We start from the raw sequence: 16,328 nt of genomic DNA, 5'->3' as shown, positions 1-16,328 counted from the left end.
TAAAGTTCCATTACAAAATGAAAAATATTTGATCCTGAAATTTTTGTATTGTTTTCACAATCTGAATCTTAAAGCCTTCTTCTCCCCCATGCAGAGTGAAGATTTCCACATATATACGCAGTACTGCACCAACTACCCCAGGTAGGAATTCTGAATTCCCTTTTTCCATATGTTTCTTGGCATGCGAGTGTAATGAGTTTAAGCCCATTTGAAAAATATCTCCTCCCCCCTTGCAAACTGGGAGGAGGGAGAGGGAGTTTACTTTTTTATGCTTAACTTACAATGAAAAGCAAAAGAAAGGAAGATGCTCATCTAAAGGCTTAATTTGATTGTTCTTGTCATTCATTGCCACAATGGTCCTATTCTGCAGTGCTCTCAGTATATAATTTCCACTGGTAAGAAAGAATAGTTGCAAGTCAAAGGAAAATATAATTGCAAGCCCAAGAGAAACCTTGGGGAAAAAGGGGCGGGAAGGGACAGGATTAGGAACTTGCTGCCCCTTTTACAAGGGAAGAAAGAAACAATTCTTGACTTTGTCTACAGAGCCGTGGAGACAATGTGTCCTAAAGATGTATGTTTGATATTTTCAGGTCAGTAGCTGTGTTAACAGAGTGCATGAGGAACAAGACTTTGGCCAAATTCTTTAGAGAACGACAAGAAGCTCTCCAACACTCTCTGCCCCTGGGCTCCTATCTCTTAAAACCTGTCCAGCGAATCCTCAAATACCACCTACTTTTGCATGTAAGCGCCCTTTAGAAATACTTTCTATTAAAGGCTGAAGCAGTCTGATTTTCCTGCCTCTTTTATAAGACTTGGCAGTTGGGACAATTTTGTATTTCCTTCAGACAATCTTTTGTGAATATTCAGTTTTTACATATGGATGCTCTTTGTGTCTTTATCACTTCATAACATATGCATGCATTCTTTGTGGGGGATATATGGCAATTTTTAGATGCATTAAATCAGTCCATCCAAATAATTAGTTCCAAAATGTCCAAATAATTAGACTTCAAAAAAACAGGTCTGTAATTCTAAAGTAGTTTGGGAGATTATTGTCATGAGTAGACAGTTTTGTACAAAAATTCATTGTTCTAATGAAAAACAGTATTTTTCCACATATCGCAATGCTGGAGGTGGTTGAAAGAAGAAATAAATACATATAAACACCCCTGATTGGTAAGATTTTTGTGGAAAGGAATGATTGAGGAAGTGGGAGCTCTGTCCATAGCCAGTGAATTGAGTTAAGCAACAGTTTCAGAAATTCCTGCTTTATTGTTAACGTTTTCCACATGTTTCTTATTACAGAGTCATGTTCTAGCGAAGTGTAAAGACAGTGATCTTTATTTAAAATGTCTGTTGCTTTTTTTTTTTTCTCTCCAATTCTAATGTAATGCCTAGTATAATTTCAGCAGTATTTCGTAAGTGTGTAGATGCACTCTGTCTTTCAGAAAACCATTAAATGGTCTCGTTCTTTAAGTGTGCCTTGCTCTTTCTTGCATTTGGGCTCACATCAGCTTCTGGATAACTACTAAACTGACTAAAAAGGCCTTCCTTTGCCAATCATCTTGTGTTTACCAAATTGGTAACAACCTGCAATAGTAAAAAAAAGATAGGAATGACACATTTGTGTGATTTTGTTGTAAAGGCTGTTGCCTTGCATCATAGAGATAAAGGTACACCATCATATCTGATTTGGAAAATTTATTTGGAAGTAATTAGATTTCTTTTTCCTGTCTTAGGAAATAGAAAACCACCTTGATAAGGACACTGATGGCTATGATGTGGTACTAGATGCCATAGATACAATGCAGAGAGTGGCATGGCATATAAATGACATGAAGAGGAAACATGAACATGCCATCAGGCTTCAAGTAAGTTCCCGCAGAGATTTTTACTGGTGTTTCTTTGAGCTATTTCTGTCAATAGATATGCCATCAACATTTTTTAGTTTATCTTTTCTTTTGATCTTTTCTCAGTCATAACTTAGGCTGTTGAGTATGCCTCTGGCTGTTTGATCTTAGAAAGCATGGTCATAGCTACTGAAGGAAAGTCAGAAATCTCTACCCTACAAGCAGCATCCTGTAAAGCATTAATTTTTTCCCGTAATAAGAAGCGTAAGATAACTTTCCTTTCCTCCTTTCCCTCAATTGTACATCGCTGCCATAAAGCCCTAGGGCATGTCTGTTGAAATCCTGTGGTTTTCTATTTCTTCCTCTTGCACTGATTAATTTTGTTTTGAGACATTTCTTGTGCTTCTGCTTGTTCAACTACCTTCCTCTTTGGCTGCTGAAAGCTCAATATTAGTTGCTTTATGAAAAACATAAATCTAGGTAAACGCTATTTAGAGACAGGCTAACTTCACTTCAACTGAAGGAACTTTTGAGGAAAAAGCAAAAGCTATTCTGAGTAACTTTTGTCATCAAGAACAAGCAATTCTGTAGAAATATTGCAGACTATAAGTCTGTTTCAAACTTCACATTACAGCAACAGTCTTTTTGTTGCTTTAAGAAAAAAATGGTATTTTTAGTATGTAAAAAAGGAGCAAGTAACCGACTTGCACAGTTTCTAAAATCTGACATGTTTGTTCCTTTATTTCTTTTTAACATGAATGGTGTGAATTTGCCCTCATTCTTTTGTTTATATGTAGGGGAACAGGGTCATACTTGATAAAGTCTTGCCAGCAACAGTGTAAGCTTTGCCATGTATTACTGGACATGCATACTAATGCCATTTACAAACAGTTTGCTATCAATCTGAATAATCATGGCCAGTAATATTTAGCGATAAAGAGGATCAAAGATGTTTCCTCAGTAAATTACAAGATTCATTTATTTCAGAGCTGGCAAATATGTGGAGTCGCGGAAAATATTTATGTTCGTGGTTATTCCTTTTAACAGTAGAACCTGTTTCTGCAGTCATAAGGCTAGGTCTTCTGTGAGCTATCGTGCTGCCATTTGCCTGTAATTCTGCAAGAATTGTGGCAGCAGTTCGTGCTCAGTCTTGCTCAAATTGGTCAATCAATCATTGCACTGTATGTTTACTTATTTACAAGTTACTGGAGAGATCTGATGAAATACTACTTTTTCCATTCTCTATATTTATTCTTTTTATAGCAGTCTCATATATAGTCCAAAGTATGCTTGTATGCATTTTTTTCCAATGTGCATTTTATGCTTCAAATACACTGACGAGTTTTTGTAATTGAATGTGATATTAAACAGTCACATCCTAGAGAAAGCAGTTTAGGACATGGAAATTTGGCCCTGCTTTTTTTGCCAGTGCTGCCAGGTAAATGTCAGAGGGCATTTTTAAAGATTGCTGGATTCAAGGTTCAGTCTGCTTAGAGCTTGCTGCATCATACATAAACCGTATGTCTGTGCCAGGGACAGAAAGAACAACTAACTGAAGGAACAAAAATAGTCATAACAAAGTAACAGATTTGTGAAGTTCCTTCATGTTTCTGTAGCCTTTTTAAGGTGAGAAATATCTATGGTATGTGTGGTTTTTATTTAAAAAAAAATAAATAAAAATAAAAAAAAAATAAAAGAGAGAGAGAGAAAAATTAGCAGTGCAAATAAATCTTGGCCTCATCAAATGATCAGATTATCTCTTCCGAGCACCTCCCAGAGACGACATCTTCGATGGGTCTACAAGACACGGAGATAGGATTAAAATTTGTCTAGTTGATGATTGCACAACTTTGGGAGAGAGGGAGGGAAATAGTAAGAAGGTTTCCTGAGGAACAAACATGGGAGAGAGGAAGAGGCAGGCATGAGATGGATGGCTGACTTGGAGACAGTTCTTATCACTCAAAGTCAAGGGACATGGACTTGTGCTGCTTCTGCGTACGCAGCTCTGAGGACCGCAGTGTTGTTTGCTGAGTCTACACAGAAGTAACCAGAATATGGTTAGGAGGATATGTTAGTCTGGGCTTAGCACTGGTCCTGGAGGCACCTGGCTGCAGTGTTTGTACCATACCTAGCAACCTCAGTACCTTTGAGGTGTGACTTTGTGCCATTTACCATTGCTGACCTTTATGTGGTGACTGTATGTTGTTGACCAATGCTGACCACTATATGGCAGACTTGGAATGACCGCAGTAGGCTGGTTTTTTGAAACTACATTTACGTAAAGATGATGTCTGGAACAAACTTTAGTTGTTGTTCTTCATAATCTGTTGCAGGAGATACAGAGTTTACTCACTAACTGGAAAGGTCCAGACCTCACGAGTTACGGGGAGCTGGTGCTGGAAGGAACATTCCGCATCCAGCGAGCCAAAAATGAGCGCACGTTGTTCCTCTTTGACAAGCTGCTACTTATTACAAAGAAGAGAGAAGAGATGTTTACATACAAAGCTCACATATTGGTATGTCGGAAAGTAAGTTGTAATTAGGCTGTCTCCAGATCTCCTTGAAACCTCTCCATGACTTGTGTTTTTGCCTCTGTTACAGTGTGGGAATCTTATGCTTGTTGAAGTGATACCAAAGGAACCACTTAGCTTCAGTGTCTTCCACTACAAAAATCCCAAGATGCAGCATACTGTCCAGGTAGGATAGACTTCCCTGCCCTGAGGATAAGCTGGTGGCCATGTGTCATTCCTGACCCAGGATGTTGTAGTAATGCATTTCCTGATATTGCTGCAATTTTTAACAGGCAAAGTCACAGCAAGAAAAACGCCTTTGGATTCTTCACTTGAAGAGATTAATTCTAGAAAACCATCCTGCTAAAATTCCTGCCAAGGTAATTAAAAAAAAAAAAAAAAAAGTGTACCACCTTGAAAATATATATATATGTATATATAAATCCAGATGGTATTATGGGGTGCAAGATTTCAGGGGATCTCTTCAGTGATTGATCAATAAATTGTTTATTATGTCTTCAAAAGTTCTTTAGAATTAATGGTAAAGTTCTATCAAAAACTCCTAGTGCTGGAAGTTGGTATGGAAAAAGAATTTGTGTGTGTTATCAGCATCTCTGTTCATTAGCATTTGTCCCCTGTAATAAGAATCACTGAGATGCATCTCCATAAAACTTTAGTATAAGAACCAACCTTGCCTTGAAGCTGCCTGCCTGCACACCACGGAGATGTAGCAATTACAGCATGCATAGATGTTGCTAACCTGGTTTTAATGCAGCTTGGATCCATAGCAGTGAAGCCTCTGGCAGCTCACGCTTCATTCTCCAAGTGCACACATCCGTGCTGAACCTCCGGCGCTTAGCTGGGACACCCAGTCCCTTTCTGTGAGATAGCGAGGAAACGTAGAAAATGAGTCACGGCTGTGAATTTCATAACAATTTTCAGATACCTGCTAGGAGCTCAGTTACCTGCTACTATCGTATTCATAGCTATTATGTCTAGCATTTTAAAAAAAAAAAAAAGGTAGTAATCCATCTTGGGCCTCTCGGTGACATTTCCCATTGGAATTCACTGAACCTCTGGTATGACAAGTCACTCGCAAACTCCTGCTGTGACACAGCTGCCACTGATCCATGTGGAAACAGGATTTTTTTCTGGCTTTGTGCTAACTTTCCTTAACACTTCTTTTTATGTTGTAATAGCTGAAGTAGCTGTCACTGACATGGGCAATGGAATATTGAGTATAGTATTTTCAGCAGTTCAACGATGGTTATGTAAGAAAAAAGTGCTAGCAGCAGCTATTAGTAATTCTTTCTTGTGGTCTTGTGTCATCAGATTTTATTAGCAGTGCAATATTTATGTAGCATCCACTTTTGCTGTATAAATACTTGTTTTTTATTAGATTGTAGTAGGAATTACTATAGTATGAATTCATTTTTTTATGAAGGTTCTCTTCTCAATATATTTAAAGTATGAAAAACAATGTATAACCAAATATATCATAATGCTGTTTGCAGCTTGGAAAAAAAAGAAATCATCTGATTTAAGAACAGAAAAGCTTCATCAAATCATTAAAGATGTCCACACATGTATTTTGACAAACTAGTAATAGTCTTGGTACTTCAGCCCAGGGTTTGGGGATTTAATGGTAGTCCACATGCTCCACCCAGAGGAAAACTATTGAATTGCACCTGCAGAAAGGCAAGCAGGTTCTCTAAGCTATTTCATTTTGCATTGTTTTCTTTCTTATTGGCTGATATGGCTGATAAGGAAAAATAAGTGGGAAGTCTTAATAAATGTGTTAAGCAATCATGATGATTTTTCAGGCTAAATCTTATGCAAACAGAACTTTTTAAAAATAATTCTTCCTCAGGAAAGCTCTTAAAGAAACCATTGCTTCCCTGTGATAAATTTTTCTGTACTAAAAATAATAATAATAACAATAATAATTTGGAGGGTTCTGGTGTGTAGCAAACCTTATTTTAGAATTGAAAAATAAGAAGGGAGTTAAGCTATGTGGTTTTCAGGAAATATTCCATGAATTACAAATAAATTTCTTGAAAAGTATTTGTGATTCCCAGAAAGTAAGGCCGATTTGGTGTAAATCCCAGCTCAATTTGGGCTTTCAGATGGCTCTAAATTCTGGGCCTGGGTGTGAGTTCTCTGGAGATTTATGTCCTTGTAGAGGAGAAGCAGAGCATGCAGCATCATCTCGGCACAGCCCCTCATTTTCTCAGAGTCAGCGATCTCCGTCACTCCATCCTCTAAACATTTCCCAGCCCCAGCTGCATGTTCCTCCCTGTGCCAGAATGGTAGTGGGTAAGCAAGGGAGAGCTGTCAGCTTCATTGTAGGCAGTGAAGAAGAGATGATGTCCTTAAGTTAACTCTAGTAGACCCTTACATGCAAGATTCTTATCCACACGTGTGTGTGTGGTACGCAAAAAGGGACAAAAAATGACACTAACAGAGTTTGTTAATTCAAAAATTAAACTTGGTTTTGTCTGTATTTATAAACTGCTTGCTATCTGTGATGTGCAACATAATTTGCCCTTCTAGGTTTTAAGTCCTTCATATGCTTTATTTATTTATTTATTTATTATGTTTCAGGCCAAACAAGCAATTTTAGAAATGGATGCCATACGTAAGTGTGTGTTTTTTTTTTTTCCCACCACTCATTTAAAAACAACAAAAATTATCTTTAACACTTCATGTATAGCTGCTGTTTTCCTATAAGATGCAAGAAGCCCATGCTTATGTTATTTGAATTGTGATGTTGCCAGGAAAAAAAAAAGTAATTGTGTGCAGATCCTATGGAACTCTAAGCATTGGGCTGACTGGTCTGCAACCAACAGGATGTGTCTCACGGTCAGCAAGGAAGAGGCAGATTAGACCATTTGTAAACACTGGGCATTTTGTTTGCTCATTCCATGCTGACTAAACATATGATGTTCCCAATCTCTGCAGCAAAAGCTCTTGTGTGCAAGATAGGAATAAGTAATGCAGCTTGAAGCATTGAGCATTTTTACAACTTCCTGAAGCTGGAGCCTTCAGCTACCTCTATCACTAATTAGATGTGGGAGCTGAACTCTTGGCTCTGACAGAAAGCAACAGCACCTAAGGAATAATCCCAAGAAAACTCCATTTTGAGACCCATCGGGCTTGTGGTTGCCATAAGCCTGATGAGTCTGTGTGTCCTAGTGCTGGATTTGGAAGGCCTGCATGATGGTGCTGTCTTGCATCTGAATCCAGCCCCTCCTGCAGGATTTAGCCCTTCTGTTCAGTCTGTGGCTTGATATCTTACTTGGTGCTTGCCATACTAGCCCTTCCTATTGCCAGCAATCCATGGTAGTGCAGGGAAATGAGAACCACCTTATAATATGAATGCTGAAGAAGGCTCAGAGTAAAGCAAGACTGTTATTTACATAGTTGTCATCCCAGAGAATGGGTCGGGAAGACTCTGAGAAACTGGGTAACAATTTAATGTGATTGGGCATAAATGTTGCTGGGTTAGCAGTCCCAAGCAAGGCATGAGTGAAGTGTTTTCACAGCCAACGGGTAACACCCTACAAAAAACTACTCACTTACTCTGCACTGGGCTTTGCTGAAGTGCCTCCATGTGAGTCATAACGGGAAGGTGGCACAGCCTCCAAAATCCTGCTGAGCTGTGTGAAATAACACCCTGCTTTACACCGATGCCTCTGCTTGTCTCACAGATCATCCAGGCTTCCATTATAGCCCGGAGGGAGAAACGAAATCATTGTACCATCCTAAGGAAGGCACTACTCCGCACCGAGTGAGAAGGAAATCAGGTGTGTAAACTCTTTTTGATCAAAATGACAAGAGAAAAATTAGCAGGGCTTGGTTAGGCTTGAGTACATGGAATTGATCCTTACCCTGCATTCTGCTCACATTTTGTGGACCATGATACAGTTATTAAATCTTGTCAAGTTATTTGCGTGATTTTATATAGTGTTTGAATTTCACTCCCTGGGTGTACACTCCTAATGGAGGGTGTATAGAAACTTGGTATTTCCTGATAGATAGAGTGCAAAGCAATCCACTTTGTTTAAATCTGACTTGTTTCTCCTGAGTAATTACTATCACAGAAGTGCTTCCATCGTAATTACTGTAAAACATGTTTACTATCTCTGTTTACTGTAGTGTCTGCCTTAAGAAAAATAGAGATTTGACAGGTGGGAATGCTGACTATCTATTGTCTAGCTCTAACAGACGTAACTACAATTATTTCCTCTCCTGAAGCCATTACAAATGTCTGTGTAGTTGGAGTGACTTTGTGTTGCAGTCTTTGTCCCCTTTTAAACTATTTTACATGTGTTGTTTGTGTAGAATGCTTTAAGGTTCATGAGAGCACAGATGGAGAGTTTGTCTGTGAAAAGCAATTAGGTTTTAATCAGTCATTTTCTCTGTGTTTCTAAGAAAAAAGATTTAGCTGTGTTTTGCCTGTAAAAAGAATATCACAAAATATTGAGCGGCCTCCTCTGTAGCATTGGGTTACTTAACCTCTTAAGGTTATGCTAAGATGACAGTACCTCATACATTCCTAATCTGAATATAGGAAATCTCCAGAAAATTAAATCAATGACTTAGATGAGGACTGAGTCTTTAAGAGAATCTTTGCATGAGATTAAAATTTACCTACATGGTTGTATGCATATGCAGGGAAATATACATCTGTTAGACACATATGCACCTTGGGAAGAGTTGTATTAAGCTCTTTTTTCCAAGGAACTGAGGAAACTAGTTGATTGAGAAGTGTAAATTCTGCTGTCCTTCATGGGCTCAGGAGTTTAAATTTTGTTATTAAATGCCATTAAAAGTTGGCCAAGATACCAGTAACTTTCTTTGGGAGACTGTAATGTTTAAACACTGTTGTCTTTTTCAGAACCCTCATCTAGAGGCCATAAAGTTTTGAAGTCAAATGGTAAGTTATTTTTCTTACTCTTCTGTTGTCCAAGTACTTATATGTTTTGCAAAACAAGCAAGTATGGATCATCTTCTCCAGTGACTTTATCTAATTCAATCATGTTTAGTGGGACTATGCTGACTACTTGTAGAATGTAATACCAAATGCATATTTGGTGGGAGAAAAAGATGTTTGCATTTCCACAGTTGGGTTCTGATCTTGTAAACCTCCTAGAACCTGGTAACTGAACACAAAATGTTTTAGTTATGGTAGGTAGTTACCCATACTACATAGGTGTGGCAAAATCACATCTTTAGGGGTAATCCTCAAAGCCAATGTTGTCTGTTTTTATCAGAGACCCATGAATGTTGCAATTGCATTTAATTCCTTTTGGAGTATTCACGATTGGGTTGTTAATGGAACATTGGAGCAGTGACATAAGCTCACACCAGTTAGAATACTCATTTATGATGTGTTTGTGCTTTCAGATATAAACCCAGATATGCAGAAGGTAAGCCTTTTTTTGCATTTTGTGTTCTACATTCAAATGGCCCATGACTTAATTCTCTTTTTTAAGAAAGGGAAACAAAAACATAAGTGTTGTTTAAAGTCTTCAATAAGATTATTGAAATAAAAGCAATATAAATACAGCTAACTTTCAGCAATATCTAAAAAGGATAAATTGACTAATCTGTTTATTCCCTTACTTCATAATACAGCACAATTAATCCCTAATATTATAGGATACTTAGAATTTCTGTGCCAGTAGCTGCATTTTTATGTAAAGATAGCTTTTATTCTTTGGAAGATAACTTGTATTTATTAAATGAGAATGAGAGTTTCAGCTTATTCTGATCAATCTATCTAAATATATATATATATATATATAAATGCAATATGTAAAAACATATGCAATAAAATATAAGAAACTAAGCAGAGCCAATGCAGCTTAAGCAGACTAAGTTGAACACTTTTAACTTCTGTCTCTTCTGGAAGAAAATTTAGTGGAGTTCCAATACATTTTGGTAGATTCGTACTGGATTTGGGGGCTTAAACTTAGGATAGAACTTAAGACAAGGAGAATATGTGACTTCGTGACATGTGACTTCACTAGGATGCCGTAACACTGAAGCCGATAGGTTCCTCACCTTCTCCTTTTTCCAGCTCTTGAAGCTCCATGGAAAAATACTTTAAATTCTTTACAGATATGTTTTATTTAGTGCAGCTAACAATGTAGCTCAAACTGTGCTTTGGAATTTGGTAGCTATGACTTTGTTTGACATAGCCATGACTTAAGTTTGACATGGACCTGTACAATGGTCCATGTGGGTAATCTTTAATCAATGTTGTTTCCAAGCGGATCAGTATCGAAGGAGCCCTCTTATCTCAAACTGCCAAACTGGGATCAAATGAAACCCTGCTAAGTTCAAGAAAGAAGGGTTCACTGGAACCCACTGGGCTAGAGAACCAGTTTCGAGAGTCCACCGAGCCATCCTACGTCAGTGATCAAGATGAAAATCTCCACACTTCTGCTGCAGAACAGATTGATGCTGATGATGAAGAAGAGTCTGAACAGGTAAACAAATAAATACCTAAACCTTCCATCCTTGGGAGGATGGAAGAGGGATTAATTTTATCTGTAACATGGCAAGGAGATAGGAAGATGTTGCAAGAAAACTGTTTGCTGCCTCTCCTTACAGATGTGTTATTTGTTCATGTTAGTTTTCTCTTGTATTGTAATAAAGGTAAAGTGAAATTAGCTTATTTGCAGGGGATGAGAGTAGTATTTCAGCAGTAGACATTTCAATTTTGCTTAGTCCTTTATAGAACCCCAGTCTACTTTTGACAGAAAGCAGTAACTTTATCATTCTCAACCAATTGCACAATTGAATTTTCCTTGCGCTTCCAGCTGATGTTCTGAAAGAAACTAGGCCCTTTCTAGGTCAAATGCAGAGACAAGGTTTTTGGGTCTCAAAAGCAGTGACCCTGAACATTGGGTTAAGATTCAGATGTTTCTAAAAGTAAGAATCTTAATCGTTTACTATTGCACAGTCATTGAACAGGTGGTAGTTTTCCTCACTCTGCATGTTGCTTCCCCACATATATGCTACTTCTGAAATGCTAAAATTTGCTTTGAAATGTGGGTGTATTAAAGAATCCAGATCTGCAATTTGTTTTGTTTAGTATATGCCCAACACAGTATATAAACACTCAGCTGTTTGAGATGTTGGTGTGAGCATCTGAATACAGGGTTTGGACATCCTCCTCTAGTCTATCTGTTTTGTAAGATGCCCAAAATCTATCAGTGAATTTCTTCTTGAAGCACGCTTTACCCTTCCTCTTTGAAATTATGTTATTTGAATTGTAAATCTTTGAAGAAATATCTTTTATCAGTGAAGTCTACTGTCTTGTGATTTACCCTCTTCTGGGCATGAAGCAATACAAAAAAAATGCCACTCAATCTGTACAAGCGTAGCTTAGCATTTTACTGTACATGTGCTGATGCATTCTTAGATTAGGAACCATCTAGCCCTGTTCCTGTCAGGCATGCTGTCCTCTGAATCACATCCCCCACTGACCAGCGTAGTGTTTTGGCTTTGTGTTTTTCTGGGAAGCTAGATGACATCGTATCTTCTTTTTTAGACCTCTTCTTAGTTTTCAAGACTCCAAAACTCTATGCATCTGATAAGCTCGTTTTACTAGCAAAGACAGTAAACTTCTACTTCCTTCCAAAAATTATGCTTTAAGAAAGTTTAAACCTGGGCCAATGATATTATGCACCAAGAGGTAAAGTTCCAACTCCATATGAGGAAGAACTTCTTTAGTGGGAGGGTGCCAGAGCTCCGGAACAGGCTGCCCAGAGAGGTTGTGGAGTCTCCTTCTCTGGAGATCTTCCAAACCCACCTAGATGCCACCCTGTGCCATGTGCTCTAGGTGTCCCTGCTGGAGCAGGGGGGTTGGGCTGGAGGACTTCTAGAGGTCCCTTTCAACCTCAACCATTCTGTGAGTGTGTAAATGGTGGCAAATCCATCCCCTTCCCTCATTAAAACTAGACAAAAAAAACCTTTAAAATTTGATTTTTTTTCTGTGATTGGCTTTTGCTAAAGCTTATTTTCTATGTATAAGTCATTGCACACAGATTCTGCTTTCTTTCCCTTTTGATAAGCTGTATGGATTGACTTGGTTAACGCGTATTTACAATAGCAAGTTTACAGATGCTCTAAATCACTGTTGTAGTAGTGCTCACTAGTCTTTCATTCTTTGTGTGAAGACCTGACCTGGCTCTGCTCTTCCAGCAGCTGGTAATTCTTTCGAACAAATCAGTACAAAGAACCATAGATTTTAATATCCTTCCCTTGGCTTGTTCTTCTAAATCACAGGGAGCCCAACAAAATTCATCACAGAAAGCAAAAGGAGGACGGAAAAGACTTAACAGTCAAGCTGCAGAAAATGTTGAAAAACGGAGAAGTGTTAATCTCAACAAATGTGAAATGCAGGTACTTTTTCCCTCCTTCCCTCTTGCTCTTCATCAAAGATATGTCAAAGAAGTTTTATTTTGTTTTGTTTTTCTGGGCAGAAAGACAAGGCAATTTTGATTTCTGTCATAAATTAATACTTGTATATTTGAGGTATTTGGTTATATATACTTCAAAGAATATTCTTTTGGAGGTGGAGGGAGGAAGATCCAAAAAAAAAAAATATTAGGCTAAGCCAAAGAGACAGTTCCTTTCTCTTTCTCAACTTCTGGCCATGTACCTCTACAGCATCTTTCATGTTACCATTTACAGGCATGCAGCCTTGCTGTATGTTAGATCTGCTGGCTGAGCCAGACAAAACTTACTCCAAAAAGAAAATCAGATTTTCAATGGCATATACTAGAGGGTGCGACATAGCTTTCTGCTTGGTAGGCAAAGGGCGAGAGAGTAGAACAAAAATTTTTGGCAGGAGCTTGGAGTCAGATTAGCTTAAACCAACTGTGAAACAGCAGAGTTAGCCTTGCCAAATAAATTTGCTTTTAATTATTCATGCTTTAGCATGAGCTAGCATCTTTTGAAGTAACATGTTATTAAAAGCCAAATGTCAGTTCTGAGCAATGGTAAGGGCTGGGAGGCACAGAAGTCTGGCACTGCCACCTTGGTTCCTTGGCTTGCCAACAAAGAGCCTTCCCACCCGTCTCTGCCAGCCTCAGTGCTGCAGAGCACCAAATTATTATGGCGTTTCTGTGAATGGTGGGAATCCTTACGTTATTGCAGAGAATAGGCTAACAGTATCTGTATGTTTCTAATCTCTGCAGAGCTCCAAAGATCCTTCAGATGAAGAGTCGACACAACCAAATACTGATCTTTCCTATTCCTGCTCAGCTAGACAGTTGCCTAGACAACTTAGCACCCCCCAGAACAACTCATTAATCATGAATATTTTGGGTGGCACTACCTCTGTCAGAAACATCTGGACTGATCATCAGATCAGGCAGGCATTGTTTCCCAGCAGGCGACCACCTTATGAGAATGAAGACGATGAAGATGATTACCAGATGTTTGTACCATCAGCGTCCACGTCCAACTCCAGTTCAGTTGTTGGTGGAGAAAGGAGGGGTCTTTCAGGTCGACCATGCAGTTGGCATTTGGGGGTGGGGCATCAAAACGAGGCTTCCAGCTCCAACCGCCATAAAGTCGTTAGACGGGCCAGTAGTGCTGGTGAAAGCAACACATGTCCAAGCAGTGCAAGGTGCAAAACTGGTGACCTTGGCCAGCGCAGTTCTCGAAGAGAATCGAAAAGAACAGAGATGAGCAGTATGAATGCTTATCCGGAATCTTCAGAAGAGCTGACCGTTGATGATATTGAACATGTTTATGATAATATAAGCTATGAAGACTTGAAGCTGATGGGCCTGACCAGAAGGGAGGAAGCAGACCATGGCCCTCAGAGATCTGCTCGAGATTCCCTCTATGAGGCTGAAAACAAGCGCAGCTCAGATTCACCCTCCAAAAAGAGGACAGCAAATCAAAGCAGGGCCTCCAGTCATGCTAGTAGAGATGAAGTCTTACTTAGTAGAGAAGCACCTGCTTCAAGTTTGGATGAGCTCAGGATTGTTGAAGATAACATCTATGACACCATAGTGCTTCCCGAAACACCTCTATTGAATTTTAAATGTAAACCTCTAAAATCCTCTAAAAGGAGGAGTTTTCTGGGCCTGGAAACAGACTTTGTGTGCTGTGACAATTTACGGCAGTTTGTTTCTGAAGAGAGTCTCCAGTTCAGCGAAGATGAAAGTCCTTACCACCGTGTTCCTCTTGACAATGACTATCTGAGCTTAGTGGACAGCTCCTCCAACTCCGATTCACTCTCCCATAAGTCTGCAGCAGATAAACTCTCAGAGGAAGTAGATGAAATCTGGAATGACCTGGAGAACTACATCAAGAAGAATGAAGAAAAGACAAGGGACCGTCACCTTGCAGCCTTTCCTGTTTGTAAAGATGATATTCAGGAAAGATTGCATGCTGGCAGTACACCTGAGCTGAGCAAAGATGTAGAATACTCGTTGTCTACTCTCTCTCTGCCGGAAACTCCTATTTTCCCTAAAGCTTTGAAGCCCAGGGCAGCCACCGTGAGTGAGGCTAATCTCAGGCTTGAAGACACTACTCTGTGCAAGGACAGCTCTTTTATGAGTCTGAGCAGATCGTCCTTCTCCAGTGAGAGGCCTTTTGTAGACAGCCCGTATGAATCTGCCAATAGCGTTCTTTCCAATGCGCATACAGAGGGCATGGAAAACGATTCGGATATTGTGGATAAGACAAAGAACAGAGTTTTCCTGATGGCAAGACAATACAGTCAGAAGATTAAGAAGGCTAACCAGCTTCTGAAAGTTAAAAGTCCAGAGCAGGAACAGCCAGCTACCCGACAACAGAAACTTAAACACAAGGATCTTGCTGCCATACTGGAAGAAAAGAAACAAGGTGGTCCAGCTATAGGTATGTTAAAGACATAGAGGACATAGAGGAACAGACATATGTTGTATATTGATATTGCATTTTCTTTGTTATTGCTGAGAGGAGTTTTCTGTGAAAAAACATCTCAGTGAATTCCTGCCATTAGTTGATAAAATTCAGAAGAAAGAGTCAGCTTAGTTTGGAAATAGAGATGATGCCTGAAGCACCATTGTCCTCTTCACAGAAAAGCCTTTGTTTTATCATATAGTGTGATATCCAGAATTTGAATGAAAAGGTGCATTTTTAGTTAGGCGTACCTGCTAACCAGCAGTATAGATTTGCTCAGATACCATCCACATCACACTTGTAAGCATGAGACATAGGATCAGCTAAGAAGGAGCTGGGGGTTTTTTTATTCCTTTAGATGAAAATGTGAGGTGATAGCTCCAAAGCCTTAAGTTTCTATTTCTGCCCGTAGTCAGCTGAAACACATAACAGATGCAGGGGCACCAGACCGCACCACGTAGCCTGTCATTCTTGCTTTCTTGTGAGATTTATGTTTTCAAAAGTTTGTTAATATCTTATTAACCAGGCTGTTTTCAGAATGTTCTCTTCCACTTTGATGTGAAACAGAGTACCTTACCAGAACTGTTACAATGTGTTCTACTAACCTGCAAATACTTTGTTGCAGTCACGTGTGTATTAAATATGTTAAAGCACTGTATCATAGTAGCAGAATTTCTCATGAATTAAGCAGAAAGAAATTCCAAAATTTAGCATTTGAATGTTTCTCATAATGCAGACATTTAACCAAGTTTGAGAGGCCCCTAAAAACCTTCTGACTGTTTCCTGGCTAACCAGTTTTCACAGAAAATTATTTTGGGCTTCTTTATCTTTTCTGGAAAAGCCGAGGGGTGCATTTCCTTGAATTAGTGTGACCTGGAGGCAGCTGGGAACCTGCTCCCTCTGGCCTCTTTCAGAGGCATAGGCCTGTCTCCTATTTCCAGCGCTTCCGCAGGATGTCCACTTCCTTTTTCCTCTCTCGGTTCTATTATCAGTCCTAGTGCTCCTATTCCTTTACCTCTCTTTTGTTATTGCTTCTTTCTTATTGCCTTCT

General features: G+C 39.1%; 1 protein-coding gene across 1 annotated transcript in view; it reads left to right on the top strand.

Annotated features, from left to right (window-relative positions):
• Nucleotides 1-16,328, top strand: part of PLEKHG1 (pleckstrin homology and RhoGEF domain containing G1) — a 123,420-nt gene that overhangs the window by 105,192 nt on the left and 1,900 nt on the right. The window contains exons 6-18 of the mRNA XM_088537060.1: nt 95-141; nt 591-741; nt 1,740-1,871; nt 4,184-4,366; nt 4,452-4,547; nt 4,654-4,740; nt 6,965-6,998; nt 8,071-8,166; nt 9,261-9,299; nt 9,770-9,792; nt 10,639-10,857; nt 12,662-12,778; nt 13,576-15,253. Of these exons, the coding sequence (XP_088393186.1) occupies nt 95-141; nt 591-741; nt 1,740-1,871; nt 4,184-4,366; nt 4,452-4,547; nt 4,654-4,740; nt 6,965-6,998; nt 8,071-8,166; nt 9,261-9,299; nt 9,770-9,792; nt 10,639-10,857; nt 12,662-12,778; nt 13,576-15,253 (2,902 nt within the window). The remainder of the gene's footprint in view (nt 1-94; nt 142-590; nt 742-1,739; nt 1,872-4,183; nt 4,367-4,451; nt 4,548-4,653; nt 4,741-6,964; nt 6,999-8,070; nt 8,167-9,260; nt 9,300-9,769; nt 9,793-10,638; nt 10,858-12,661; nt 12,779-13,575; nt 15,254-16,328) is intronic.

The sequence above is a fragment of the Tinamus guttatus genome, unplaced genomic scaffold (genome assembly GCF_059628265.1).
Source record: "Tinamus guttatus ecotype Peru unplaced genomic scaffold, ASM5962826v1 Tinamus_guttatus_pri_ptg000716l, whole genome shotgun sequence".
NCBI classification, from domain to species: domain Eukaryota; kingdom Metazoa; phylum Chordata; class Aves; order Tinamiformes; family Tinamidae; genus Tinamus; species Tinamus guttatus.
Note: the sequence above shows the minus strand (reverse complement) of the source record. Positions and strands in the feature narration are given on the sequence as shown.